The sequence below is a fragment of the Idiotropiscis lumnitzeri genome, chromosome 1, assembly GCF_059441095.1.
Source record: "Idiotropiscis lumnitzeri isolate Australia: NSW breed Sydney's pygmy pipehorse chromosome 1, RoL_Ilum_1.0, whole genome shotgun sequence".
Lineage (NCBI taxonomy): Eukaryota > Metazoa > Chordata > Actinopteri > Syngnathiformes > Syngnathidae > Idiotropiscis > Idiotropiscis lumnitzeri.
This window is the reverse complement of record NC_142391.1, coordinates 18,877,284-18,890,278: the sequence shown is the minus strand read 5'-3', so window position 1 is coordinate 18,890,278 and position 12,995 is coordinate 18,877,284. Positions and strand designations below refer to the sequence as shown.

Sequence of the window (12,995 nt, the reverse complement as noted above, 5' to 3'; positions counted from 1 at the left end):
TCCGACACCACCACCGCAATTATGCTACAATCAAACTGCAGCTCAATTGCCATGTTTTTGCCCATATGTGACAATCTTCTGATTTTTTTTCATGCAATGTGAAGAGCACAATTCTTCTTTTTTTTTTTTTTTTTCCAAATCTGACCCGGGCCTCTTCCATATGTCTTTTTTTTTTTTGTGCAATGCCGAGATTTGCACACACATGCCTGTCACATCGTGGACGTGTTGCGTTTGTTTTGGTATTGTGAACACCAATATAAAAAGATTTAGTGAACAATCCGAATTGGGCATCATGCACTGCAGTGTGAAGATAGCCTAGTGACGACAACTATCTGTATTTTACTCATTTGAAGTTGCCAGCATTTTTATTTGGTTAATTTTAACCAGAGAATAGCACTGCAAAGAACTGCAACTGAAAGAAATTTCAACAAGGTTTGTAGATGCTGTCCCTCGGCAACCCATGAGAAGCAATATACTGTACATAAAGCAGGTTACTTTTCGTGCATTTTTATGCTGGCTTTTTGATGTGCAGGGCCCAGATTTAGAGTTGTTGCCTTCCGCAGTGGTTGCTTGTCCTTTCTATGGAAATAATTAATGACATATACAGATGTATGTACACACATTTATGAACACGCACGCACTCAAACCCCAATTCTAATGAAATTGGGATGCTTTGTAAAACTTAAATAAAACAGAATAAATTTGATTTGCAAATCCTATTATATTGAATACGCTACAAAGGACTAGATATTTAATCTTCAATTGATGGACGTCATTTCCGATTTCTTTTTTTTGCAAATATTTTCTCATTTTCAATTTGTAGCCTGCAACATGTTCCAAAACAGTTGGAACAGGGGAAACAAGAGACAGGAAAAGTTGACAAATGCGCAAAACTGTTTGGAATACTTCACAGGTGAACAGGTTAGAGTCATAGAGTCAGTGGGAGAAGTGCAAGCCGATGCAGTTTCGGGAAAAAAAAAAGGGCGGCAAATAAATAAATAAGTAAATAAATATGTAATTAAACCACACGTTGACCGTGAAATTACTTGTCGATGATTTTGTTGGTCGACGTCCTAGTGATTAGTCCACTAAGCTTGACAGCCCTAAAAACAATGCCCAGAAACACCACCAAATACTTTGGGCCCGAGGAGTAAATGTCCCTGTCTTGTCCCGGATTTTTTGGAACGTGAAGGTATATATAAAAAAAAACCCAATAAAGTTAATCAATTTTGATATGAAAAATCTTGTCTTTGTAGCATATTCAATTATACATAGGTTGAAAGGGATTTGCAAATCATTGTATTCTGTTTTGTGTTATCGATTTACACAAGATCCCAACTTCATTGGAATTGGGGTCTGTAGCGTAAATTACAATTACCACAACATAAAAAAAAAATACTGTACATCTGATTACCTGGGATGCACTGGTGATGGGGAGGCAGATGCCCAGGTCATTGACGGTCAGTTGAAGGAAGAGGGTGCTAAAGGCCTGGGCTGATGTCTGTTGGATACCTGGCAGCTTGTCCACCACTTCTTTAGTGGCCACATGAATGTCCTTGTTGAGCGCCAAACGCTGCTCATTCCAATTGTCATATGCTGCCTTGTAATTCAGCCAGAAGAGCACAGCTGCCGGAGGTCACCCAAATTGATACATAGAACTTTTTAGCAATCTCCATTGATGGGTAAAAACAAAAGCAAAGAGTTCAAACGGCAGACGTTATTAGAGAGTGCCATAGAATGCACACAATAACTAGATGTTCAGAAGAGCAAGCATGCAAAACATCTTCCCCAATCTAATGAGACACATAAGCATCTAGCGGACTTTGGTATTTGACGTGACGAATAGAAAAAGCAAGCAAGCTGACCTCTGTCAAATGCCACTGGCTGGGCGAAAACAATCGGCCTGTTGAGTGTGATGAGAACAGCCTCCTTGTCAGACGAGCCACTGATCTCTTCTTGGAGAGCATTTCGCAGACCAATGCGGGTCCGAAAGTATGCTACCTGGTGGAAGTCCGAGCCAGCCTCTTCGTACACCTGTTACCGGAAAAGTGGGTTAAAAATAAAATATCGAGCGAATTAGGCGCATATTTACCTGGTGCTTGACTATTTGTCCAAGGGCCAGGTGGAGGTCAACTTGACATTTGCCAAAAAGTTTCAGGTAACTGCTGCTGCCACCAGGCTGAGCCTTACACTGGATCCTGTTGGATAGCTCGAGCTCAATCAAGCCGGTTTCAAAGCGGACAGCTCTCATTGAAGGGGTGGTGGCGGTCATCTGGATTCCCTGTGAGAAGAAATGCGCTGGTTTAAATTGTTTGGATGATTTGAAGTGTTTTGTATGGTACTGTGTGTCCATCATCATATCGAAAGACACTGAAGTGCAATGAACCTTGAACATGAGGCTGAGCGAATACAGCAGGATTTTGGGCTTGTCTGCATCTGTAGAGTTGTCATGCTCATTCCACAGTGGGATGGGTTGTTCCACTCCTGCCGCAATCATCACATGCATAATAAGTCAATATTACAAGTCTTGAAAGACCGCTTTAAAATGCTGGGTTAGCTATGAGACATATTTCAAAAATTTAAGATCACAATAAATCCTGTTTCTTAAGTGTTGCAACAAAAAAATCTAAGGGAAAAGCCTTGCTCTTGTGAAAATTAAAATTGCAGCTGCAGAAGGCCACTACTGGTAGATATTTAGAAGAAATATATATTAGGGATGTAAAGATTCATCGAATAAACATTTAATATGGATATAAACTGCTCAAAATATGCTTCCATGTAAAAATAAAAGAGAAAAAAAAAAGAAATGTCCTCACCTGATACCTTCTGGATGACCTCATTAACTTCCTTCATAAAAACCTTCTGCAGGAAAACCAGGTGGTTTAACAGATCAGTGGTCAGGTTATGTTCAAAAGAGCCAACCTACACACAAGAGGAGAAAAGTTAGTTTCTGCTGCGGCACCTGGCAAGGTCACTTATTATTCCTTAATCTTTCATCCCCGATCCGGCACATGAAATTGACAAATCCATGAAAACTCATTTCTCACCTCAGCAACACAGCGTAGGTAGTTGCCTTGGAGATAGTTCCCTTGCTTTGCAGGGAAGTCATCAGCACCGCATCCCTGGTCGGAATGACTCTCATGGTCCTCCATGATGTATTCTCCAGACATAGTAACGGGTGGCAGGGTGAGGCTTGCTGATGGCGGCATTGTGGACATGTCCACAGGAGACACTTTTGATTGAAAGCAGAGCTTGTGGTTTGGCAATTCAAAGGTGAAGCTGGTTTGAGCTCCTAGAATATGCAGAAGGAAAGTATATATTACTTTCAGTTCTAAGTCTTCTTTGCAAAATGATCTTATTTAAAAGAATGTTTCATTCATTCATGTGCGGCTTGATTGTTAGTAATTAGTTTTGCTCTTACGCCGTTTACCATCCCTGGCACCGGTGGCGGCATTGTGGGTGTTAAATGCATAATGCAAGTGTAGAAAGAACTCCTAAATAAAGCCACTGAGACAAAGGATCAAACTGCGCTCTGATCTTCCGTGCACAAGGTAGGAGGACATAAAAAATGACAGCATTGTTGGCGCGTGTGTAGCGAGCGACATGGCAGACATTGTGCCATTTGCAGCATTTCCTGGTCTACACCATCAAAAGACCATCCGGCGCTGCATCTTTCATATCCAAAGTAGAATCGCACTCAGTGGATTTATTTCATAGTATTGGCTAGAAACTATATGACTTCATTCTTTCGGGATCATCGCTATAGATGCAGTGTGACTCTATGTGTAAATGATTGTGCAGTGTAATCCAAAATTGACACACCTGATGTTTTTCGAGTGATTCAATGAACATGCCAACCAGCAAAGTTATTTTTAAAGTTATTGAATGCCCCAAAATATAATTATTATTTAGAGCCCCCAAAAAAACTTTTTACTGCAGCAAATGGCGTAAATATGTGCCAAATATCTTTTATATACTTGGACCAAATGGCAGTGTGTCATGTTTTTCTACACACCTGTCATGCCATGGCTTTTCATGCGGCCCATTTTGTACTCAGCTTTCAGTGAGGGCAGCAGGGCAGCACCGATGGTGATGCCATCCATCATGGCGCTGAACTTGAGGACGATGGGCTTCTTTTCGAGGCCTTCTGGAAGCTGGGGGAACTCGTTGGCCTCAACGGGAGTCTGATTGATGCTGGACCCTTTGTCAGAGGGTTGTGGGGTGGGCGTATCCTCCCTATTGGGAGGTTGACTGCAGAAAGAGAGAAGCAAATTTCACTCAAGTTGAATGACTGAATGAAGTAGTTCATATAATTAACGTTTGTTGAATGTATGAAATAAAAGATTGCTTATGTATCATTATTTCGTGTAGGTAAATGCTATGTGACAGTTCATTGCTGTTATTCCAATTCAAAGCATCCAACTCCCAATTATCAGAATTTATAATAAAAAAAAAAGGAAAAAAAACAAAACCAAAACAACCCCATAATCTCTACATGGGAACAGAACCATGTAATTGTGTGAGTGTGATAGCATTTCTGGATTATGTTAAATTAACTGATAAACTAATACAGGCGTTGGTCGGGTTACAAACGACTTCTGTCCCTGCAGGACATGTATCCCGAATTTTCGCATAGATCTGAATTAACGCTTTATCCTTCCGTTTTGGGGAAACGAGGCGAGGCTTTTTGATCTCATGGAAATGCCAATAACGTCATCCAAACAATTTTGCAGATTCACGGACAATGGAAAAGTCAATATCCCTACCAAGCAGACTGCGACGAGCACAATATGACCTCTCAGTCAGATATGTGCGACCTAGCCGTTCAGACCGCAGTCACATTGCAGAATAAAAAAAAAAAAAAAAAAAAACGTCTGATCTAGGAACCACATATATCGAAATTGAACCCTTCAAACTGCAGTGGCGGGCCGTGCATTTCACAGGTAGGCCTTCAGTGTCCGACTTGAAGAAATCCCCCTCATATTGCCATAATTGATGACACTACACGTGGAGACATAATACACAAAAAGACACAAACACTGCTGAGTGTTGGACGACCTAGCTTCTCTTGAAAGGTCCATCTTGAAAATGGCCTTGCAAGTGTATCTGCAATTAAATCCACACTTTTCCCTCCTTCGGCCATTGTGGTTTAAAAAAGCCAGGATATAATTTACATTTTCGAACGGTCGGCAGTTACGACTTCCGGGTGTGTTGATTCCGCATAATGCTGCCCCCTGACGAATATCCAATCACGTGGCGCGTTCATCACCTTCAACGTAAGACCAGCGAGAAGGCCTTACTGTCATCAATTGGTAATCTGATTGGCTATCGCAAGTGTCTATCAACTGTAAAAGCCCCCTTGAGACACGGAACAGAAGCCCGCACGTTTTTATCTGAAGGGCTCGGACGAATAGTGCGTGCTACTGGTATTGTGAAAGCTGCCTGCCAACATGAGCTAGCTGAATTCTGATTGGATAAAAACTCTGACTAAAACTACAACACTAGGATATAATATGACATCAATGTGAAGAATACGACCATGATTTCCTGATTATGTTAGGCCAGCAGAGAAGGTCTTGATGGCCCACCACTGTCAGACCATCATAAAAATATTACATGCACGTCACATACGGGCAGAAAAATATGATGTGGGTCGCATTTGCCCACAGTGTGAAGCTAAATGGGCGGACGAGACACAGGCGACATGAAGTTGAAACAAGTTGAGTACGACGTAACCCAAGGAAATTTGTACGATGAAAACAGACCATACACCGGCAGTGGGAGAAACAGAGTGCATAATAACGAGCACTTCAGAGAAATTAACATGAACATGCATTATGTGTTGCCTTTAAGAGTAATGGAGGATGCTCTATATGGATCCCAGTGAACATGTTTCTTAGTGGTGCAAAACCCGACAGCAGACATACACATTAGATGGTTGTCGGATGAGGTCAGAGATCTGTTTGGACAGCTGATGGGAGCTGCGGACCATCATGCTGTGCAAAGTGGCTGGGTGCTGGGGGATGTTGATCATGATGGCTCCCACTTTGAAGACCGCAGCATTATTAGTTTTCAGGCCACGCTGGGCGCTGTACAAGGCCTGAGACTTGGCGATGTTGCATTTCACCACAGTTCTGTAAAGCAGAGAGAGAAGTGTTATGATTAACAAGGTGGAAAAGTGACTTGCTGCAGGTGACATGAAGATATGAGTGTATGAGCAACTACAAGGATCATGCAGATTTAGGACATTCAGAGCCTTGGATACTAGAACAAATATTTTGGTATTTGGATATCCTACTGAGACAATAATTGGGTATTCGGATAAAAAATTTTTTTTTTTTCAGCCAGGTTTATGACGGCAATAAACAACCCCAAAATACAGTCTGTAAAATGAGTCAAGTCAGACGTTACGCCGCGACAAGCTTCCAGGAACAACTTCAAAATAACAGCACACCTCGGCATTGACGTCCATATAAGAGTCCTGTTCACTTTTGGTCAAAACAGAAATGCGCACTCAAGGCCAAGATTAAGAGTGAATGACTGCGTTTACCTCAACCACAATGTAAAAACACAATTGGGATAAACATTCTACGCCAAGAAATGGCCAACCTATACAAGGCTAGTGTGAATGCACCCTGATTGAGCGCCATGATAAACTAATGTAAAGGGTAATGGCCCACCCTCCCCGTTCAAAAAATATTTGGTTATAGGTGAAGAGATAATCACAGTCTGCCTCTGACTCAATACCGTTTTGCAGCAGTATATTCTTCTTCAATGTCTTCAAATAAAATGTCGATCAGCACATGGTCAGATAAGAAAGGAACATGATGGCAACAGGCCAACAGCCGTTGATTGTCTAAAACCACTGAAATGGCTTCATGCATACATACATGTGGACTAGACACGGCAAACAAATAATGGAGATGCGTTTCGATTTTGAATAAAACATGAATGCAGGTGAGCCCTAAAAAGCAGCAACAACATACAGAAACTCTTGTTTTGCTGTGCTGGTGGGAGATGTTGGGAAATCCTCCAGTCTATGCATGTGGTTGTAGGAGAAAGCAACAGAACAAAAACAAGAAAAGGAAGAGCAGAGGAAAATGTAAAATAATTCCACAGCATTAGCATATAATGCGTCAAATTTTCTTTTTTTTTTTTTTATAGTTTTGTTCTTTTACACGCAAGCACGTCTGTCCTATACAATGGGACAGTAGCACAAAAAAAACAACCGCATCATCACATACCGTGTTATGAAGTTGTGATAAGAACTCACCAAAATCGATAAGACTCTACTAATTAAAGACTAGAGTTCATACATTAATGGTATATTTTAAATAAAAGGCATAACAATAAACCCAGATGAGAACAAAAGATCGTGGGAAAACACGGCATCTTTTTTCATTTTCTTTTGACTGAAAGTTATTCCTATAAAAGCGCACTCAAGCCACTAATAAATTCATTTAAAAGAGATAACATTCGAACCTTTTGTTTGTTAGAGAGTACTAAATGAAATTAAGAAAAAATGAATAATCAAAAAAAAAAAGGTGCGGCAGAAAATTTAGCACGTACTGAATGTCAGGTGTTATGCCCTCCAGCAGTACAATGTTGACTCCTCCTATATGAGCTGATGCACAGGTCTCAGTCATTTTCTGATGTAGGATATCTGAAAGACAAAAAAAAAGTTTCGAAGTAATCAAACAGGTGAAGAAATAAAAAAAAAATGCATTCCAGCATTTAGATTTTTGCATTAATATATTTACAGTACGTACAATAGATTGTTTTGTACTGAATGTGTATGGACCAAACTTAAGAGTGGTCAAATCAACACTGATATTTGGAATAAATCAAATTTTTTTATTTTGCTGATGTGCATGCATTCCTTCGGAATGTTGTTTTTCCTACTGGCTCCTGGCTCAATTTTAAGCCTTCATTGTGTGATTCACTATTGTTTATGTCGTGCAATTCATGTAAGTGAGTTTATCTCACAACAATATAATGTAATAAGAAAATGACACAAAAATAAAAAAACACACAAAACAACAAAAATGTGTGTTTTTCATCTACAAAATCACCTTTCATCTTCTCCTTGAGGGTAAAACTTCCATGTATCTTTTTCAGTTCTGCCTCCATGGTGAGTCCACCAATGTCAGCCTCCAGATGGGTGCGGTTCACCATGCCGATTCCAAACACGATGAGGGTGACGTGCTGGGGTTCGGAGCTGACCAGGCTACGCCGTCTGCAGCCTGCAGGAGGAGGCCTGGTGGGCGTGGGTTCCTGCTGTTCGTTCTCAAAGATCACGTCACAGAGCGGCTCTGATGGCCGACGCCCACCCTCTGAGGAAGAGATGAGAGGTAGAAAAATAGTCATCTATCCACAATCAGGTGTTTGGTATTGTATCATACAAGTTGCTTGACAAAACGGCGAGGTTCCGGTCATAAGGTCAGCCCGACCGATATCTATGATTTGTTCTGGCTTATATTTGGTCTTCGGACTTATTGAGCAATGAACAGTTTTTTTTGTCATTTTTCCGGGACATATAATATGAATCCATCGGACCCCGGAAACTTCCTCCCATGGGTAATAATTGTTAACAATACAATAAAATAGTATTTATATAAGCGCATTTCACGACAGCTAAGCTGTTACAAAGCGCTTTCCATATCCCGTCATATAAATTAGCAAGTAATTAGAACACAAATTAAAACACAATAAATACCAGAAGAACAGCAGAACAGCCTCATGTTAAGTCGAAAACTAAAGACTAAAAATGTGTCTTAGTCAAGCGACACTGGTTTAAAGATTCATTAATCAAGAAAATACAAAAAAAAAAATAAGTACAATAAGCAACAACTGCTAAATGCAACTGTAAGCAAGGAGAGTGAACTAAAATGGCATTATCATGTCTTAACCAAGAACAGGGGTGTCAAACTCTTTTTTTTTTTGTTGCACGCCACATCGTGGTTACAGTCTCCTTCAGATGGACATTATGACGGGGAACCCAGGAAACTGTTTGTTCAATGAGTAAGATTGCATCATTAAAAAGAAAACCATTTTCAACACTTAAGGTTGATCAAGAACTTGTAAAAATAACATATGTACGTTCATATGAAGCAATAGAATAGATTTGTAAAAAGCCTTGAAATGCATAGCAAGGTGATGAATGAATACTTTTGGGATCTCAGTCCAGTAAAAACTTGGTTGTTCAAATATTTTTAGATTTATTTTAACCGGGGGATTGGTAAGAAAAATGGTTGCAGTATCTCAAAGTGACGACAATTTGCAATTTTGTTATTATAGCAAGAAATTTGAAGTCGATACCCATAATTTGCTTTCATGAGCCACACAATAACAGGACGAATCTGGCCCAGCTTATTGAGTTTGACACCTGTGACACCACGAAGGACGACAAAACTGATATCATTTGAGACTTGTTCAAGAGAGTGAAGCACTGACTAACACACACCGACATGTGCGCTAATTTGGTTGCAATGTCATGGATACTTGGTAGAAAAATTGCAGGACGAAAATGACACAAGATAATACTCAAAAGGTATAGAAGGTATTAACAAATAAAAAGTGATTTATCTTGCAAGATACTGATGATAGACTGAAAACAGAATCTGGCAAGGTCAATACATTGGTCAAGCAAAAGAGAATACACGATGACGGCCAATTCCCACCTGGCAAGCAGTTCTCAGCAGAACTTTTCTCCAAGATGCCTGTGGGATCTGAGATGAGCGAGTAGAAGTTGAGCAACTTGTACATGTTCTGCCAACATTCTGCGGACGGCTCGCTCTGCTCAGACACTGTGATGGAGTCAGAGTCGTCCATCTGAATTGCCGTGTGGTCCGCCACATCACGGGAGCCTTTTCTTGACACCTAAATTGTTACGGAAAGATTCACAACAAGTCTAAAGGTAAAGCAATTTCACAATTGGCAGCTGCAAACAAAAACTCTGGACGATCTTGTTATTATTTAAATTATTAGTTTTAAAGCCTGAAAACAGTCACAGAATGCATTTTTAAACAAGGCTCGTGAAATATATATTTTTCCCTAAACCTTCAAAACGTATAAGGTACTCTGATGACGTTGGATAAGTTAGGACATACTTTTCTGATAAAATAGCTTCCCATTGTGTTTGTGAAGGTAAATTCAAGTTCACAAACTCGTACGCTCTCAAGGAAATGGAACAAATAATTAACTAGTTTAGCACAATTTCAGACATTTATGGTGGGAACAAATGACAAAGACAATAATTTACACCATTTTTTTATATTTCTAAAATCATATACTCATTAATCACACCAGTAGAAAACTAAATTGGTCAATAGAGTCCAATTATTGTCAACCAATCACAAGCCACCGTTCACTCATTCCTCTACGGGACGTTGTTGTCGACTTCCTAGTAATCGCCAAACATATTGAAACTGCCCAAAAGAGAAAAAAATTTCAAACACTTCACATCTCGATTGGAAATGAAGATGAGCTGCTTGATATCGATTACTGTTGATTATTCCGTCTATTCAAAAGCTTATTCAAATGTTTACCTTTGAGGTACGACGCTCCGAACGTCCCAGCGAACCACGTCCTCTGTGCTCTCTTCTTCCGAGCGTGTCCATGGCTGAGGGTGGTCCATTGAGTGGCAAAGCGCCAGAAACTCCCACTCCGCCGCCACCTAACCCTCCACCCAAACCTCTCTTGCTCTTCAGGGTTTGTGTGGCACTGCGTGCTGTCCCATTGATGCTGCCTCGTGAGCTCCGGCTAAAATCCGATGACCTGAAGTGGCGATATGGTCGGGCCTTGAAGGTTGGTGTTGGTGAAGAAGAGCCTGCAGTGTAACGGTTTAACTTGATGTCTGTTTGAGTGGCTTTAATGTCATCGATCATGGTGCTGAACTGGTGAATAAGGCGCACTAGAGCCATGTCGACACGTTGGCTAATGGCCTGGCAGGCTGTTGTGAAGTCACAGTGGAATGTGTTGTAGTGGCGGCGGTTGAGGTCATGGAAGGACAGTGGGACTGCAGTGGAGCCTTGTGGCGCACACGTTGACTTCTCCATCACGACTGCATTCAAGCTGAAAGTCTCAATAAGAAGAGCTGGTTTGAAATCAAGTGGTGGCAGGTTCACCATCCCTTGTCTAGAGGTAGGAAGAATTGACAAAAAAAATGTATTTGTGTCAGATCTGTTGCACACTTATGCCTGGATATTGCTGTGGTTACAAAGACAGATATTCATACTGAATTTATTCTGAGTGTTTGTTCATGAACCAAAGTGTTTTTTTAAAAGAAATTGAATGTCTTTGTGGGTTGCCGGCACAGATGCCAAGCAAGGAGAAAATGACTAATAGCACAATCACATGTCCTTTTATGTGAAAGTTCAAAGCTCTCTTGGGAGAAAACAATGTGAAATATGTATGCCCGGAGGGATCAACGTTCAACACAACTGAGTGTTTTGTGTTTGTGTGTGTGTGTGTGTGTATGCTGTGACTGCGTACCAACTGAAGCACATTACTGAATTAAAACAATATTATTCGAAGCCTTTGTTCATAAAGCGATTGATTCATGAACAGGGAAACGAGTGAACAGAGATTCCACAGTCCTACTTGATGATTGATCGTTTCATAAGCAATAGTAAATAGCATGTCCTTTACCTCCTCGATCTTTTGTTTTTGCGCTCTTTGGAAGAATCAGAGTCAACAATGTCTGCTCTCAGACACTCCAGGTTGCCAGAAAAAGACAAATGTTCTCCAAAATACATTTTGTAGCTCAGAGGAGCGGTGTCTTGGGCTTGGATGCCAGTATAGTTCAGTAAAGACTTGAAAACAACCTAAGACACAAAATTGAGGCCAGAGAATAAAATAAGCTATTAGCACTGCAAATACGGCAACACATTTATTATATGAAATGATACGAAACACAATGGGTTCATGGGTTAATTTTGACTTTTCTTTTGAACATTTTCTGACTGAACAAAGGAATGAAACAGACATAATACATTACCTGAGCATCCGCCAGTTGAACAGCAGCAGGACATAGGTTTCCCTCTTCAATATCAGCAATGTCATCCTGGCTAGTGCTATGCTGGGAATGCTGTGAGTGGGTCCCGTCCAAGGTGTTCTGGTCACTGGACAGCACTGTGTTGAAGTCCGATGCAGAGGGAATAGTTGGTAGGTTACATGTCCCACCTAAAAGTGTTAAGACATTTGTGGAATAGAAATAGACTAGGGAACGATTTTGTCTCGCCACTGAAGATCATCGATAAGTGATTTACATGGTAATGCAGAAGCATGGGGATAAAAAGCCCAAACTGTTATATTACTCAAAATCATTGAAACAACGATCAACACTCCTTAAACTTAATGAATAGGTCAACAACTCAACAACTTTCTGTCCAAAGTCTCATCACTTACTGTCTCATTCGTAGCAGCCGCTTCCATATTTTATTTAATGCTCAAATTTTCAATTATTGCTCGTCTACCATTGTAGTGTGTAAACTTGTGATTGACTGGTGGTCACGGGCAAGGTAACGTTATGGCAGATCTTAGCAGACATATCTTCCATGCAATTCAAATGAAAATTGAAAACTAGTTCTTCATTAAAAGATAAACCAGTACTACTAGTGCAAAATTAACAACAGCAACAGCCTGCTTTACATACATCTCATGAGAATTTTAATATTGATGGACTTTTGTGTGATCCCACCCGATTTTGAAAAGGTGATCTGAGCTGCATGTGAACCATACAAACTTTATTTGTTAAGCCTGTTTTCATTGTTGGTAGTGTACTATGAGAAAATCAAGTCTTCTCCATAATAAATAAAGTCAACAATGACTCTGGTTTAAAGGTTGCCACACAGGGGATCCTAATATCAACTTCGAGATGACTTGTACAGGGATCTACCTATTGTACCCAGGTCTCAAAACACAACAAGTTCACCAATGTCAGCACAACACTGAAGGACAACCCCTAACCTCCTTCAGGAGTGTTATCTCTTTGT

General features: G+C 40.5%; 1 protein-coding gene across 1 annotated transcript in view; it reads right to left on the bottom strand.

Moving 5' to 3' along the window:
* bltp1 (bridge-like lipid transfer protein family member 1) overlaps positions 1 to 12,995 on the bottom strand; it is a 72,537-nt gene that overhangs the window by 23,239 nt on the left and 36,303 nt on the right. Inside the window, exons 46-61 of the mRNA XM_088303714.1 lie at positions 11,999 to 12,183; positions 11,650 to 11,825; positions 10,548 to 11,136; positions 9,681 to 9,879; positions 8,073 to 8,333; positions 7,570 to 7,663; positions 6,987 to 7,037; positions 5,928 to 6,134; positions 4,016 to 4,251; positions 3,048 to 3,292; positions 2,817 to 2,922; positions 2,387 to 2,484; positions 2,093 to 2,281; positions 1,866 to 2,034; positions 1,415 to 1,626; positions 496 to 579 (exon numbers count right to left, since the gene is read on the bottom strand). Coding sequence (XP_088159840.1) covers positions 496 to 579; positions 1,415 to 1,626; positions 1,866 to 2,034; positions 2,093 to 2,281; positions 2,387 to 2,484; positions 2,817 to 2,922; positions 3,048 to 3,292; positions 4,016 to 4,251; positions 5,928 to 6,134; positions 6,987 to 7,037; positions 7,570 to 7,663; positions 8,073 to 8,333; positions 9,681 to 9,879; positions 10,548 to 11,136; positions 11,650 to 11,825; positions 11,999 to 12,183 — 3,101 coding nt within the window. The remainder of the gene's footprint in view (positions 1 to 495; positions 580 to 1,414; positions 1,627 to 1,865; positions 2,035 to 2,092; positions 2,282 to 2,386; positions 2,485 to 2,816; positions 2,923 to 3,047; positions 3,293 to 4,015; positions 4,252 to 5,927; positions 6,135 to 6,986; positions 7,038 to 7,569; positions 7,664 to 8,072; positions 8,334 to 9,680; positions 9,880 to 10,547; positions 11,137 to 11,649; positions 11,826 to 11,998; positions 12,184 to 12,995) is intronic.